General features: G+C 38.8%; 1 protein-coding gene across 1 annotated transcript in view; it reads right to left on the reverse strand.

The window, feature by feature from the left end:
- Nucleotides 1-16,240, reverse strand: part of DCHS2 (dachsous cadherin-related 2) — a gene marked incomplete at its 5' end in the record, with an annotated part of 107,092 nt that overhangs the window by 20,485 nt on the left and 70,367 nt on the right. The window contains 6 exons of the mRNA XM_084517974.1: nucleotides 2,269-3,123; nucleotides 4,438-4,647; nucleotides 4,892-5,026; nucleotides 9,086-9,325; nucleotides 9,958-10,798; nucleotides 11,632-11,789. Coding sequence (XP_084374100.1) covers nucleotides 2,269-3,123; nucleotides 4,438-4,647; nucleotides 4,892-5,026; nucleotides 9,086-9,325; nucleotides 9,958-10,798; nucleotides 11,632-11,789 — 2,439 coding nt within the window. The remainder of the gene's footprint in view (nucleotides 1-2,268; nucleotides 3,124-4,437; nucleotides 4,648-4,891; nucleotides 5,027-9,085; nucleotides 9,326-9,957; nucleotides 10,799-11,631; nucleotides 11,790-16,240) is intronic.

Consider the following 16,240-nt stretch of genomic DNA (forward strand, 5'->3'; position numbering starts at 1 on the left):
TTTTCATCTTCTTTCTTTTAACTTGTTTCCTAACAAAACCTTTGCTCTTATTATCTTTCCTTGAATAGAAAGAAATTTAGATCTTTCCTGATATAATGCAGGATTAGTGCAAATGAATCCAATCTGTCATTAAAAGGTAGATGCCAGGGTCTTCATCTTACTCTCCCTAGAAGAGTGACAATTAAGTTCCTGTGACACATTCTAAAAATATAAGCTTGCTGCATCAATGGATAGACAAAATTCAGAGTTCAGGGCTTCCCTCTCCTTTGCAGAGCAACACACAATTAATTACTGTACAGTGCTGACTCTAATAAAACAGGGTGTATCTGTGACTCACAGTCAGAAAAAAAAAAAAAAAAAAAAAAAAAAAAAAAAAAAAAAAAAAAACAGGTTTAGGCCACACAAAATTATTTGCAAATCCTAGTCAAATTCATGGAATAAAAAACATGTTTTAAATGTCAAGGCTTAGGAATTTTTAAACGTCAAGTACTTAGGATTTTTTTTATTTTTATTTTTTTGTATTTGAAGTAGAAGCCATAAATGAAGCACTGATTTCACACACACAAAAAAGCAATAATAATAATAATAATAAACTTTTATCCTGTGGATTCAGTACTTAGAGTGCTCAGAATGGAGTAAGAGAAATGTAAATACTCCTCTGCCTGAGGAGACCTAAATCTCTACCTTTCTTATTTCCAGAGGGTGTTGTAACCACCACTCTACTGCATGCTCTTCTATTTCCTGTAGGAAGCCTTCCACTTTTTACAAAATCCTGCATGTTTTTTTGACAGACAGTGAGAAAGCAAGATGGATGCTCTAATCTGGTGGCTTGGTCGCAGTTCACAACTTTTTAATGAAATCTTTTGCTTTCAGGCTATTTTATCTATGGTCAAAAAAGTCACTTAATCCAAAGTGTTTTTTCACCATATTGCATATTTTGTCCTGTTAACTGAAACATTAGTAATACTCACAACATTATCTTAATTTTAAAATACACTGTTGAAAATTTGGCTTGTAGTCTCAGCGAGGTACGTAGGAAGAAATGTCTCAGCAATCCTAGCAGTAGTTTCTGCCACAGACATCTTCACCCTCAGTTCTCTACTCTGTTTGTAATTACCCATGTATATTGATTGGTTTTCCAAAATTATTAGCACATTTTGTCTTTGCTGATTCCTAATCAAATATATAGGCTGTTATTCAAGATCTAAGAATTCACTAGTCTCACAATACCCTTAGGATATAGAGGAATATTGCTCTCATTTTACAGAGGGAAATTTGAACTAGAAAGAGAATAAATGACTTGTTCAAGGTGAACCTTGTAAGGCAGCTTTTGAATCAAGAATGTAGTCCAGGTCAGACCTCTAAATACGTCTGGTCAATTGTACAGTCAGATTTGTGGGTGGAAAAAATGTGAAAGGCCCTCCTTTCTGCCCCTTGTTATGATGAACCCATCCCCTGAAGCCTGAAGAAGTACTTACCATATCTAATCAGCAGGATGCACAACTACAAATACCCTCTAAATGATAAAAAAAAAAAAAAAAAAATAGAGTAGTAATTCTCATCATTACACTGAACAAAAAATAAATCTGTAAGCACCTTGTGATTTAAGCTGTTTATCTACAGGTAGCAGGCTCTACCTAGAGATGAGTTGTAGAAGTCTGAATGTTGATGTACTACAGTCTCCAAACTTCTTCCCCCTTTACCTCACCCTGCCCCCGTATTCTCTTTCTGGAAAGTCCAAAATTTAAATAAGGTTTTACAGTCTCTGTGAAAGCTATTACAGTTCATTAAGGGTTTTGCAAAAGTACAAAACAAACAAACAAACAAACAAAAACTTGTGTTGCAGCTGGTACATACCACTCATCTCATCTGAACCTCAGTGTGTTGACAAGTGAAACAAGGAGTAAGCACTGTCCACCCATCATTAAAGTCATTTTGCTAAAGGAGTGAACCCACTGATACTCAGTGCTTCTCAGGCTGAGGGGCTGGGAACACACCATCTCTGGTATGGGAGCTTTCTGCTTAATGTGAGCAACACCACTGCACATGAGCAGCAAATGTGCCTGCCAGACAATGCCTCCACTAACAGATTATGATTCTTTGGCTGGTACACTGGCAAACGGCAGAGGGATATTTGCTCGATTCAGCTTAACTTTTCCCCGATGCTGCACAGGACAGACGTTTCCCTATCCTATTTGTTACAATTACCATCCCAAATGGAAAGGGCCCCAGCAGCTGCAGGAACACAGACAGGGATTTGATACCTACCTGCTGCACTGTTCTCAGGCACACTTGCTTCATACAAGTTACGGCTGAATGAAATCTGCTCCTCTTGTCCCTCTGTAATGATAAAGACCATGGCCGTGGCTGTTCGAGGTGAGGTGCCTTGATCTGAAGCCATCACAAGCAGCCGGGCACTGAAGTCTTCGGAAGCCAAGGGCTGCTGAAGAACAATGGCACCTGTCATTGCATCAATCTGAAATACAGTTTCTGGCACCAAGCTAAAGACAACAGCTCCATTTGGCCCCAGATCCACGTCCTCTGCTCTCACAGTGGCTACCGTCTCATTGACAGCAGTTTCAGCAGGCACGAAGGCCCTGATAGGGTTCTGCATAAACACCGGGTCATTGTCATTGACATCATCCACGTGCACCACAACGCTGACGGTGGTACTTCTTGGCCAGTGGGTGCTACAGTCACTAGCCACAGCCCTGAACGTGTACTGGGATTTGGTCTCTTGGTCCAGTGGCTTTGTGGTAACTATGGAACCTGTTAGGCTGTCAATGGCAAATGCTCCAAAGGTGTCGTCGATCAGCCGGTATATAACTTCACCGTTCAGGCCATCATCTTCATCAGAAGCAAAAAGGTCCAAGATGGCTGAGCCTTCCTCTAGGTCTTCTCTCACGGAGACATGATACTGGTTCTTCGCAAACAGCGGGCTGTGATCGTTTTCATCCAGGACTGTTACATACAACAGTGCAGTGGAGCTTCTCGAGGGCCTGCCTAGGTCATGGCACTCAATTACAAGGGTGAAATTGCTGATATCCTCTCTGTCTAAAGTACGAGTGACCAACAGTTTTCCTGAAGTATTATTTAGTGTGAAGTATTCTCCATCGTTTCCACCTTTCAAACACACAAAATAAAATGATGACAAACAATTGCTTTTGCAAAATAATCCCTTGTGAATACCACGTTAATTGCAATAACACTATCCAATTGCCAGTGCAGCTGGTGTGCTCATGTGTCTTTCACATATTTTATTCCTCTTCTAAGAATTAAAACCTGCATTTCATTTAAATCAGTGGGTGGCAATGACAGTAAATACAGAATATCATATTAATTTACAGAGTGGCTATTTTGCCAGATGTATGTCTTTTTTCCTAAAGCAGCACACCTTTTAAAATCTCCTGCAACTATGCTGCTGCACAAAGTGACCTCTTCCCAACCTTAGTTACAAATTCCAGAAACCTATAAAGCATTGCTGACGATTGTAATTATGTGCTCCTTGCTCTCTTCTACAAACCTGTCTCTTGGAAGTGAAGAGTTGTGCAAGATCTTGATTTGCGGGGGAAGGTAAATATGATGAGGTTGACAGAAGAAAAGTTAGCGTTTTTAGTAACAATGAATGGCATACGTACTTTATAACATGTAGAAAGACCATTAAAGGTAATTAAAGATCATGAAAATTAAAACCAAAAAAAACACAAAGGAATTCTTAACTGCTTCTTCAAAGAAAAATTTGTTGGCTGTTACCACAGTAGCTATGCGCCTACTTTTCAGCTATTACTGAGAGCCACAAACCAAAGTAAGCGCAGCATGCTCGTATTTCTGCACAGATTTTACCAGAGGCTTTGAACAGCTGTGGAGCTTACATTGGCATAGTGGACATGTGGAGAGTTTGGCAACATGAAAATTAAGTATAACTTTAATTGGTGAGTGAAAGAAGCTCTCAAGACATAAAATTAAAAAAAATAATAAAATAATAATAAAATAATAAAATTCAGTTAGTTCTTGTACTTACTTGCAAGGGTATATTTACATTCAATACTTCCACAACTATTACAAAAGGGACAAAACTACGCTTTTGTGATAAATTAGGGATATGGTTTAGTGGAGGGCTGTTAGCGTTAGGTTGGAGGTTGGACTCGATGACCTTGAGGTCTCTTCCAACCTAGGAAATTCTGTGATTCTGTGAAATGCCTCCTTCCAGCATTTGATTGTTTTTGTTCTTCTGTTCTGTACTATTTCAAATCCAGAAAACAGACTGAAGGTGTGCTTGAAAAGGGCTTATTAATGCTGACAAAGGAGTGAAAGATTTTTTTTCCCTCTCTACGTAAAAGAAGGATGTGGACAAGGCAGGAGGTAGTCTACAACCTAGATACTGCTGTTTACATGATTCCTGATTTATACTAATAAAAATGATAGGGTATAACTTACCAATTATGTGGTATCTTAGAGCTCCGTTATTGCCAGCATCCATATCTACAGCCCCAGCAACGTAGACTACTGAAGGCTGTTGATTCTCTGGAATATGAATCTCAGAGACAGGAAAGAGAAACTTGGGAGAGCAGTCATTTTCATCCAGCACTTTGCAGATAACTGTCACTGTGCTTGATAGTGATGGAGTTCCACCATCTCGAACCAAAACTAAGGTTAAAAAACAGAAAGCAAATTTTGTACAGAGGGTAGGAGCAACAAGGGATACTCTTTAACAATATCAGAACAGTAGACTTACTTGCATTATGCAAAGAGCACATACTCTCCTGTTCCTGAAAATACTTCCACTTCCAACTAATCCAAATGGCAAGAAGTGAAAGTACCGATGACGACAACACCACATCCATTCTCACCTCCCATTTTACAAGCAGTCACAGGTATTTCACACTGTTACCTTTAATACTGAAAAACTCCTGAGTTTCCCTGTCCAGTGATACAGCTGTTGTGAGTTCTCCATTGTCTGAGTTCATCCTAAATTTTTCAGATCCAGTTCCTGGCAGGATTTCATACTGAAGCAAGGAATTTTGTCCTTAAAAACAGAATGGAAGTTTTAGCAAAACCGAGCCACTCTCCTTACACGCTGTCTTTATTTTTCCCCCACGCTCTGGGAAATGGATTATGGATTAAATTATTATTTTTAATGCAGTGATTAACTGCTTCTTCATTAGTACAACAGATTAAAATTTAAAATTGGATCTTCAAAATGCTTGTCCAGCTGCTGCATTGTACCTAATGTGTTGCCTGCCACTCAAAGTGACCCCAGCAGCATTTCTCAGCATCCAGGGCAAGTCTCCAAGCAAGCTGACATATCATTGTGGTGTAATACAGCACTAGCTTAGACCGTGGAATCTGTGCATCTGTCTTGTGCTCTCCCTGAGGTAATTAATTATTTCTCAACAGGATGTCAGGCCGTGCACCAGGCTGGTCTGGCAGCTCTGTTTCTCCAGTTTCCTCACTCAGAGCCAATACAAGCATCTCTATAAAGTATGATACGGAATAACATAAACATCCAGAGAAAGCATCCGCTTCTTGGCATGCTCACAACTTCTAAATATTTGTAATATTGAGCAGGCAGGTACCTAAGTCCCATCAGGATTCATAGGGTAGGCATTTCCTAGTTGTCTTCAACACAAACGCTAACTTGGTGGACATTCCCACAGCACATCTCAAGCCTTTTAGACTGTTCATGCTTGTAGCCAACCTTTGAAATGATATTGCTTGCCTTTGTGAAGTCTTGCAGAATTTCCAGAAGGGAAGATAAAAGGTTTTCCCTCCCTCAGTGTTTTTTCTGAATGCCATCTCCAATCTGTTCCTAATTGCACCTACCATTTGTATACAGTGCACAAATATTATTCTTCCTGTCCTTCTCTAGGAAATACTAGGCTAAAACTGTATAGGCCTTTACTACCCCTTCTTCCAAAGCTGCCTGAGTTGAACAAGAATTGGGATTCCACATTCCTACGAGTTATGATTATTTTATAACTTATTTCATATTTCATGTAGTTTCAACACCCGTCAGAAGAAAATACAATGAAATCTCCATTACAAGATTGCTAATGAGTTTAATACTATATTATATTTAAAAGGCCGCAACCACTCATCTTGTACAACTGTGCTCATTCATTTGCACGTTCTTCTGTTTCATTCAATCATTATGCATTTTTTTTCACACAATAAACAATCTTTTGGTCACACAGAGACAGTTAGTGCACCCAGAAAACCAAAGTACTCCTGGTAATACTGTAACTGCTATTCCAAGTTAACACTGCATACCTGATCTCAACTACAGCAGCAGAAAATAGAACGATCTGCACTGGAGTTGATGGAGAAACACCAAAATGAGAAAAGAAACAGATTCTACAGTTTTGATGCCTGTGACTGCCTTTGTTTGCCTTTGAATAACTTTGCTAAAGTAGTTGACAATACTACTGAAATTTGATTGAAGGAATTATTACTGTTATTTGCATCTAAACCAATTCAAGGAAGCAACATATTCATAAAAATACAAAAAAAAGTTACAGAAATCCTTCCAACTTTCTGGAAGAAAGGAAGAAAATCATGGCTGCAGGGACAATGAAGGAAAGTATCTTGAAAATTTCATATTACCAACACAGTCTATCAACTCTCAACTACCTTTAAAAAGATATTTGCAACTTTGTCTGCATTTATCCATCCTTAATTACCAATATGCTACAGGCAGAAAAAAAATGCATGCCTGTATGCACTGCCAAGAGAGGAGGGTGATGACTCTATGTGCTCATGCACCATGGGCTTCACATAGCAGCTGACACATCTGCACTTAATCCAACCTCCTGGTTAACTGGTTACTAGTCACATTTTAGGGGGCTGAAATTATTAACTGGAATGAGCAATTGAAGACATGTGTTTACTTGCATTTACTTGTGTTAGATGTTGGCCTTGGGGCAAGTGGAGAGCTCCCACACTGTGTAGAAGACTTACATAAAATGAGGAAAGGGAGGATTGCAGTAAGTACAACTAGAGATAGGAGTCAGTGGAACAAGAATTTTTTTCATGGATATCTATGTGGGAAAAAAATAAATCAGTGGAAGCAAAATTTTAGCAGTGATTTCCACAAAAGACCTTTTGAAGTGGCAGCGAGCTTAAAGCTTGGGTCAAACACAAAGTAGATGACAGCTGCTTGCTCTTCCCTTCACAGATAATACATAAAGTAGAGAAACAAATAAAACCAAAAGGTTGATGATGGCTGCAATTGTCAGTAAAAATCATTCCATCATTCCTCCCCGTGGTCAGTCAGGGAACATATGAGGTGAAAGAAACAATACAGGGAGGAAAGTCCTCTTCTGAGACTGGAAATATTACTGAGATTTGAATTGCAACTTAAAGAGCAAATAAAAATGATCTTTAAAATGTGATAAAAAGAGGGAAAAAAGAACACCATGAAAGCAGTTGTCTTACTCAAAAATTATGTCCCAAAAGGATAAGAAAAGTTAGTTATGTTATATTTGTATGGCGCCTATATAAATCTTTTCTTACATTTCGAGCATCATTTTCAGTATTTGGAACAATACTGCAACATACATATGAGATTGGGCCAAATCATGAAAACATGAGGAAAAAAACAACAGAAGGGCTCTGATTACTGGAAAAATTATAAACTAAAATATAATTAATAATAACAAAAATAAGCACGCCCAAAACAAACAAAACAGGAAGGACCCAACGCAGCTCCAACACTGCTCCAGCCTCAAGTATCTGTTCCATCAGGTGCACACTGGCCAGCCACATGCCACCTGGTAGACCTGGAGTGCCCTTCCTCTCCACCCTGCCAAGCCAGTCCCACTCCCTCCTATTAATGGCTCCCAATATTTCCCTTCTGTTGTATTTCCCACAAAACGTGGGATAAAAGAACATAAGGAATGGAGAAAGGAGACTGAGGAATTCAAACAAATTCCCATTCCTCTTCTGTATTATCTAAAAATTTTTAACATCCAATTCAGCCTTTGTTTTTATAGAGTGATGCGCAAAGGAAAGAAAGTACATGGAAGAGTGAGGGAGACAGAGTTAGACGGTAACACTGCTCAAATGGCATGAAGATGTTCATATACACTACCCACTCCTTCCTAATTTCTGAATACTTTACATAGTTGTGGAGAAATAGCTCTCCCATACAGCATCTCTGCTGAGCTGTGCATCTCACAGCACCCTTTCACAATTGGTACGTGCTCTACTTTAAAATGGTAAATCTTACTGGAGACACAAGATGATTTTGCTCACAAGTTTTATTTTTTGGATAGCACAAACTTAAACCATTCTCAAGATGTGCAGAAAGCAAACACATGTTAAAGAGAAAGTCATTGACAAAGCTGAGACAAGTTTTAGGTCAATTGCAGTAATATTCACAAGTTTAATTCTTTCCTCAGATTTTATTCACTACAGATCAAAAACTCTGTGCAACTGCTTCAGGTTACATCAACTGTATATGCTGTGCTTGGTATTCCTGAAGGTGTGATTATCTCCAGCACACAGACCACCTGTAGCATCATATGCATTTCAGATACCCCGAAAGAACAGGTAGTTGAAGAACTGGAGTTTTTTATTTGCTCAGCAAAGACTCTCTCACATTTCACCATTTTCTGTGAGATTATGAACCACCCTTTTTACTCATCCATCTCATGTATGTTGGAAAAGCAGTGCATTAGTATTTTTAGGTATGTAAAATCGTATTTGAAATCCAGAGTGGTTTCCAAAATTCCTTCGTAGCTCAGCTACCTGGAAAATCTTGGATGACAGTGCCCCTCTCTGGTCAGAAGAGATTAGTGCATGTTTACTGGTTTTACAAAACCAGGACCCTATCTCATAACTTTTAAAACTATTCAAAACTGATGGAGAGAAACAAAATGTTCAAATATTAACTCTAATGGAGATGAGCATTGTTTTCTTACTTATAACCAGAATACTCTGGCTGTTTTCACATGAAATCTAGAGCACACTGAGCTATCCACATCACCCAAGCACTCAGTTTATATTTGATATACTAATCAGGCAGCAAGATTTGATCAGTCCACTGTGTTCACAATGAAATTTATAGCAAAGGGACTGAAATTACCTGCATCTCTATCCATAGCTTCCACCTTTATGACTAGCTCCCCTGGATCCTGGTTTTCACGAACCGCAGTCTCATAAAGTTGCTGCAGAAATATTGGTCTCTCATCATTCACATCAAGAACAACGATGGTCAGAACTTGAGTTGCAGAGAGAGCTGGGCTGCCACCATCAATAGCCATGACCATCAGACTGTAGCGCTCCTGAACCTCACGGTCCAGAAGCTGGGCTGTACTTAGGAGTCCTGTTATAAAGAAAGGAAGCTCCAGGTTAGGACGCTAGTTGGTCCAGCACTCACAGCTTCAGAGTAGCATCGCAGTGCACTCTGTGCCACTATTGCAAGGCTTCCAGACTGTGGAGCAGATCATTCCCTTCACAGTCACCCAGAAATACTCATTTTGACATCAGGGAAAATTGGGATTCATGGAAATTGAAGTGAAGTTGAAGTGATTTCTTTTTATTTAACTCCTGGCTTAAAGTTTTTACTTAGCTTTGTTTTCTTTTTGCACGTTAGTTCTACAATTAGCAGCTCTACATATAGCATCTACATATATCAATGTAGGTGCGTATACATGCTTTAAGTATGCATTGTGTAAAAATCTGAGTGAAATATTTCATTGCACACACTTTTTTCCCTGCTTCCCTCAATGCCCTACTGGAAGGCATTTCAGTACATCTGCACAACACAGTCACAGTGCCATGCATAAATTTCTGAGCTGAGTCTCACTGAGCATGCATATTGAAAGTAGCACCACCATGCTCATCACCAGGGGTAGAGTACCACAGTTATGTGGTATTTCAGTATTGCACTGTATATACTTCCAAATATGACCATGATAAGCACAGTGTACAGATTGTAGACAGAAGTTATAGTACCTGTGATTTTATCCAATATAAATGATTTGTTTTCATTGCCTGAAATGATGTGATATGTAACTTGCCCATTTCTTCCCTCGTCAGGATCCTTTGCGTTTATGTGGTGCACAAGGAAGCCCACCTCTGCATCCTCCACAACATAGGAAAGAGATGAAGACATGAAACTGGGACTGTTGTCATTGATATCTAGAATAACAATTTTTGCTGTCAGGGAATCAAGTCTGCGATCAGCCACGTTTATTGTCTGGTCTGTGGCAGACACTGTAAGGATCACAGAGCGAGTGATCTCCCTGTCCAGTGGAAATGCCGTGACCAAGGTGCCATACGAAGGGTGAATAAGAAATGGATTTTCAGCCATGCTACTCATTTCCACAGAATACTGTATTTTGCTGTTCAGAAAACTGCCATCTCCATCTTTTGCATTGAATGTGTAAACCAGAGTCCCAACAGGTACATTTTCCTCTATGCCAATCACTATGAAGTCATCTTGGAAACATGGGGAGTGGTCATTCTGATCTTCTACATTAATACTGAGGAACACGGTGTTATTCTGTGGAGGATTATTATTGTAATCCTTTATAAGAACTTGTAAAAGGAAGTGTGAAGCTGTTTCATAGTCAAGTTCCTTGGAAAGAAAAAGGTCTCCCGTCAAATTATCCAATTCGAAATGAACATCATCAACATCTTCAGCAATACTAAAATACAGCTTCCTGTTAGTTGCTAGATGATTACCAGGAAGCCTTACGGAAGTCAGTATTTGTGCAGGTTTAAAGTTCTCAGGTATGACCAAGTGCTTGAAATCTTGAGAGAAGACACCCCTCCATGGGGGAAGTGGGATTACCTATAACAGAAGCACAAAGACTGCCATATTTTCCCATTGGTATTAGAAGCAGTGTAATGAAAATTATTTTATTGACAGTTTAATCATTTATCATTTGTGGCTATGTAATTATACTAACTATGCCTAAAAGCCAGGAAACAAACTTGACATGTTCTAGCAGAGTTCAAACAGCCCTTGGCCAGTCACTCCATAATTCTCTCTTTCATTCCCACATGAAAAAAATAAGGGACAACATAGTCTATCATCACCTGATATGCAGGCATCCAAAGATAGGTGTCTCCAACATTGCTACTTCTGCCCCTGCTCCAGAGCACTTCAGCTGCCTTTCTCTCTGGGACAGCAGCTCAGCACTCTCACAGAGAGATTGCACAAGGAAGCATGGTGTGCTACACATTTTGCCAAACACAAACAGCACAGGTGACACCCAGTGACAGAGTGTGCAGAGGGCCATGGTCAGGCAGACCTGCTGCCCGCAGGAAGAGCACAGGCTGCCATTTCACACTCCCATGCAGAGCAGCCCTCTGTGAACCAGCACAAGTGAATGAGCTGTCCTCGCACAGACAGAGAATTCAGAAAATATATTAATATAGCTGAGAAACAACATCTACTCCAACACGTGTTTTAGCTTCTATCTGTCCAGCTTCCAGATTTCCTCACTCAACAGAAAACGAATTAGACTAAAGAAATTTGAGACAACATGCTTATTTCCAAATTTTTCCTTTCTTCATTTTATTTCCCTGGATTCTTCCCGAACTGATTTTTTATTTTGTTATTATTTAAAAGAAAATAAGTATGCAGCATAGTTTTTCTACCTGTCCAATACAAACAAGTACCTGGATGAAAACAGCAGCGTGTTCTTGAAGGGAAGGCATCCCCTGATCCCTAGCAGTGACTGTCACTCTGTAGTTTGATCTCTCAGTATATGACAGAGACCGGGTCGTTCTCAGCTCCCCACTGACAGCATCAATCTGGAAGCATCCTGCACCCTCTTCTAAAGGGGAAAAAATGGGTATCAGTTATTACAGATCTCTTTAGCTTGCCAAATGCCTCCATGGCACTGAACATGGTAATTAACGAGTAAGGAGGAAGATGACAGAAAGGAAAGGGAACTCTTGCAGGCGTTTGGATTTCACAGGCTTATTTGGTTCAATTCATTTAATAAATAATTATTATAACCTGTTTACTGTGGATTTTAAAATTCAGAGAGAGAAACACCACGGAGTACCAAAGCAACTGCTCACTTTTGTATTGATGTTGCTCACATTAATGGTGTGTGCATCAGGAGTGCAGCAAAAACCCCAGGACTGCCACTCCTGTTTCCAACCAAAGTTGGCAAGCAGAGCCAGAGAAGGCCTTTCTCTCTGAAGTGGCATGAAGGGTCAGTTAGGTGGTGCTGGATACACAGCTGGCTCACGTCCCTGGTGGACTATGAGTCAGCAAAGAAACCCCTGTACCCCTAAAACAATGCAACCACAGTGACGCAGCCTGCCCTGCCTCTGCCCTGAACAGGGAGACATCGGGGGCTGACTAGCATCTTACACTGATTTGTTCCAAAGCAACGTGAATATTGGAAATTAAGTTTTCATCCATCACCAAGGACTGTCCTCATGCTAATAATTGGCAAGTTCTAATTAAAATTACTACAAGTAGTTGCATCATATAACATTTATTTCAGTTTCAAAGAAAAAGAACTACCACAGAAGAGTCAACAGGTCTTTGCAATTTCTTCTCCACTTTCAGGGAGCACAACAGAAATCACTCCCAGTCTTTAGTAAAATTGGAAAATATGTAGTATTTGATGTACATTACTAGAAACTGAGAAAATCAAATTTGTCCTAACTACTTCTCTCTTAAAATAGTACACAAACAATTTTGCTACATGAATTTTTAATAAGGTGTGCTGGTGGGTTAAACAAAGTCATGTAGTGTAACAGCTGCTATTCTAATAAGAAACTGTGGTAAAAATAAATTCAATGCAGATGTAGTACAAAAAATACCCATAAAAAACTGTATTTCCATAGGCACCTAAGCGAGCATGAAGCTGTTTATATTCTCCAAATCTGCACATGAAAATTAGTTAGCTGCACATATAAGTATTCATTCATATACCCAGTCACATTGCCTCTAACTGCAAAATACTTGCACCTGTAGAATTTGAACAAACACTGAGCTCGCTAGTTAGAAAACAGAGTTTTCTAACAAATAATTTTTCCCAATATTATTCTGTTATTTTTGACTGACTATAGGTTTTTAATGCTCCACAAGTCCCTTCTGGGTTGACTCTCACAGTCTGGAACAAAATGAGGAAATTGCCAACAAAAGGAAGCAATATGTAGTGACAATTATATTGAATGATACAGTCTCACATTCTGCATTGCAATAGTTTCAAAATATTAATGCTGCCATATTACCGTTTTCATAAATTGCTTTTGGTTACCTTTCAGTTTTAGGTCCCAACAGTATATCTACATGCATAGATATGCTATTTTGTCCAATATAATGCTTCATGACACAAAACCCCAGCTAAGCAAAACAGCAAAGAAGATATGAAAAAGAGAACACAATGTGAATTGTATGTAAATATTTTTAACATTTTGCTAAAATTGACATTTAAAATAATTAATAGTGAGAGCTAACACAAAAAACAGTAACAGTTTTTTTTTTTTTTTTTTTTTTTTTTTTCCCAGTCAAAATAGATCTGTAGTTACAAAATTGAGCCAAAATAGAATACTGGAAAACAAGAAAATACTGCACATACATAACTGCAGTCTGAGCTAGAAGCTACAAGGATTTACCACTGCTCCAGCAGTAACTGAGGATGGTCAGTATCTCTACCATAAAGACCAATACTCATTTTTCTATTTGAAGTAACAGAGCACATAGTTAAGGTCAACTGAAACAGGCATCATTCAGAGCTTCAGGAGGGCTGACGCTTATCTGACAGGAGACAGGAATTTACATTTCTGAATAACATAAAAGAACCGGTCAGAAAAGAAACTACTGTAGCGTTACTCATTAGAGACTATCATTCTTCTAAAATCCAAGAATTGCTTGAAACCATCAATTTAGCGTATTTTAATGGAGACTTAAGTAACAAGACAGTCTGCTCATGTTGGGAAGAGCCTGTATAACCAGAAACCTTAGGAACATCCATTATGGAATTGTTTCTTATTTTTGTCTTTTTATCTGGTACCACACTATTAAGACAGTCAAAGCTGAAATGCCTTGGTTTTATTTTACTAACATTTTTATCAGTCTATTTTTTATTTTCTTTCTAGACAATTTCAAAGTGGAGACATTTGATCCTAAATCTAAATAAATAAATAAATAAATAAACCAAGAAAAAAAAATCTTGCCATGCAATGGATTTCCCTTCATCTACAAACAGCTTTTTATGCTATATTCTGATGCTAAACCGTTTTCTTCAATTTCTGATTTTCAAAAGCCTTCTTAAACAGCCAATCTTGCTTTGCCACTGATTTAACAGATGACACATGCTAAGAGAACAGGCAGATCACTTAAATACTTTTGCCCAAGATAACAGAGGGCAAGTGAACGTAAGTCCTTGCTTGCTCACTTTCTAAATACACTCCAAATCCTCCACGTTATTTTCTGGGGAGCTCAAAGCAATGAAAAAGGTGGTTTTAAGTTTTATGCTCAAAGAGTTGTTTCTCTAAAAGCTCATGCTCCCTGCACTTCCAGAAACATTTGCCCAACTTTCATCTCTGTAAGTCACCTGAATTAGGCAACTTCTCCTTTTATCATACATCCTGTGGGTTTCCCCTTATGCACAAAGAAAAAAAGTATGAGACAAATGGATCAGAAAGGAGTTAGAGAAGAGCAAACAAACCATGGAACAGAAAAATATGTATGTCAGCGACTAGACTCCAATGCCACCACAATTTCTTCTTGTGCTTTTAACTCTACTCTAACCTGCCAATAAACCAATACACTGTTTCACTCAGGTTTTCTAGCTCTTCATTGCCTGACCTGTCCACCAGGCTTTCATTCACTTGAGTTCTCCAAAGACCAGGCACTTATTCAACTCTGTGCTCTCAAACACAACCACAGAATCCGCAAATTTGGACAAAAATATTGCAATGCAATGTGTGGCTGTGAACCTTGGGAGAACATTCAAGCCTTCCAGGAGGACTGGCACCCAGGCAAAATGGCCCAAAAAGCAGACAGAAAGCAGCACAAGATTTTCCCCCCAAAGCAGCAACCTCAGTACGCAGCCTAATTTCCCAAAGAAATGTATTTTACGTAGTCTTTAAAATACTTGGTGCCTTGGCCATCTCATTGTCCTTTGAGATAAAATTAAAATTGTTTTTCTTAATAGAAAAGAAGTAAGCAGTGCCATGGCTCTGAAATAGCTTGAACACCGTGGGGCTGCTGCAGAACTGTAGCCCTCCGCCAGGCTTGGAATGCTCCCCACATGATGCTTACACAACACGCTGGAGTGAATCGCAAATACTGGCTTTTCACTTGTCTACATTCAACACTTGCCAGTTTGTGTCTTAGCAGTGAAAACTAGTCTTCTCACAGCACTCTAGTGGTCAAGTTTTAATGTATTTGCAGATTAGGTCCAATGGCAATTGTAAAAGCCTCTACTTTGCCAGTGCTACTCTTAGCACACAAGCAATCATTTATGAAGCACTAAAAATACAGGCTCATTTCTGGTATAAAGTCTATAATATAACCTATTGACAATAATAAAGGCAGCCATAAGGGATAACAAACATATCTGGGATTTACTTCCTTTTGAATTAGGTAGTGATACTACAAAAGTGAGGGGGGTATGACCATATGATCATGCATTTCCAGACATGAACGTGTAGGGATGATTTGTTTTCATTTTCTTGGAAAAGTGAGGGGCATTTTGAAGGAAATACACTCTGAAAGGTGATTCCTCCCAACATTTTTATTTCTTGACATTTTACTTTACAGATTTTTGCTTGTTTAATTTGTTGACATTTGTTACTAGCCCTCCTGCATAGCTTAATCTATTGTTTCTGTTGTTATCTATTGTTACATTTCTTTGACGTATTTCTTTTTCTCCAGTCCTCCAATTAACCAGGTAACTGTGTTTAGTAAGTATGGCTTTAAATCAGATCATATTTCTTCCTCAGATTTTAGCACTGAACCGTGTCCCCAAACTAGAAAACACTGTTTTAAATATAAACCAAGCAAGAACTTCACCATGAAACAAAAGAGCAGATGTTAAAGCCAACCAAAAAGCAATGACAAAAATTAGTATCAGAGTAGCTCAGCTGTTTCTGGAATTGTTTATCAGAAAGATATCTAGTTCCAAGACTTAGAGAGCTATTTTAGTATTGCTTTTTGTTGTTGCTTATTTTTGCTGCTGTTTTTATTCTTTTGTCCTTTCTAGAGACAGCATTTACAAGATCAGTCATATTTTGTGTTGCTAATCATTTTTGTATT

The sequence above is a fragment of the Aythya ferina genome (genome assembly GCF_964211825.1).
Source record: "Aythya ferina genome assembly, chromosome: 4".
Taxonomy (NCBI): domain Eukaryota; kingdom Metazoa; phylum Chordata; class Aves; order Anseriformes; family Anatidae; genus Aythya; species Aythya ferina.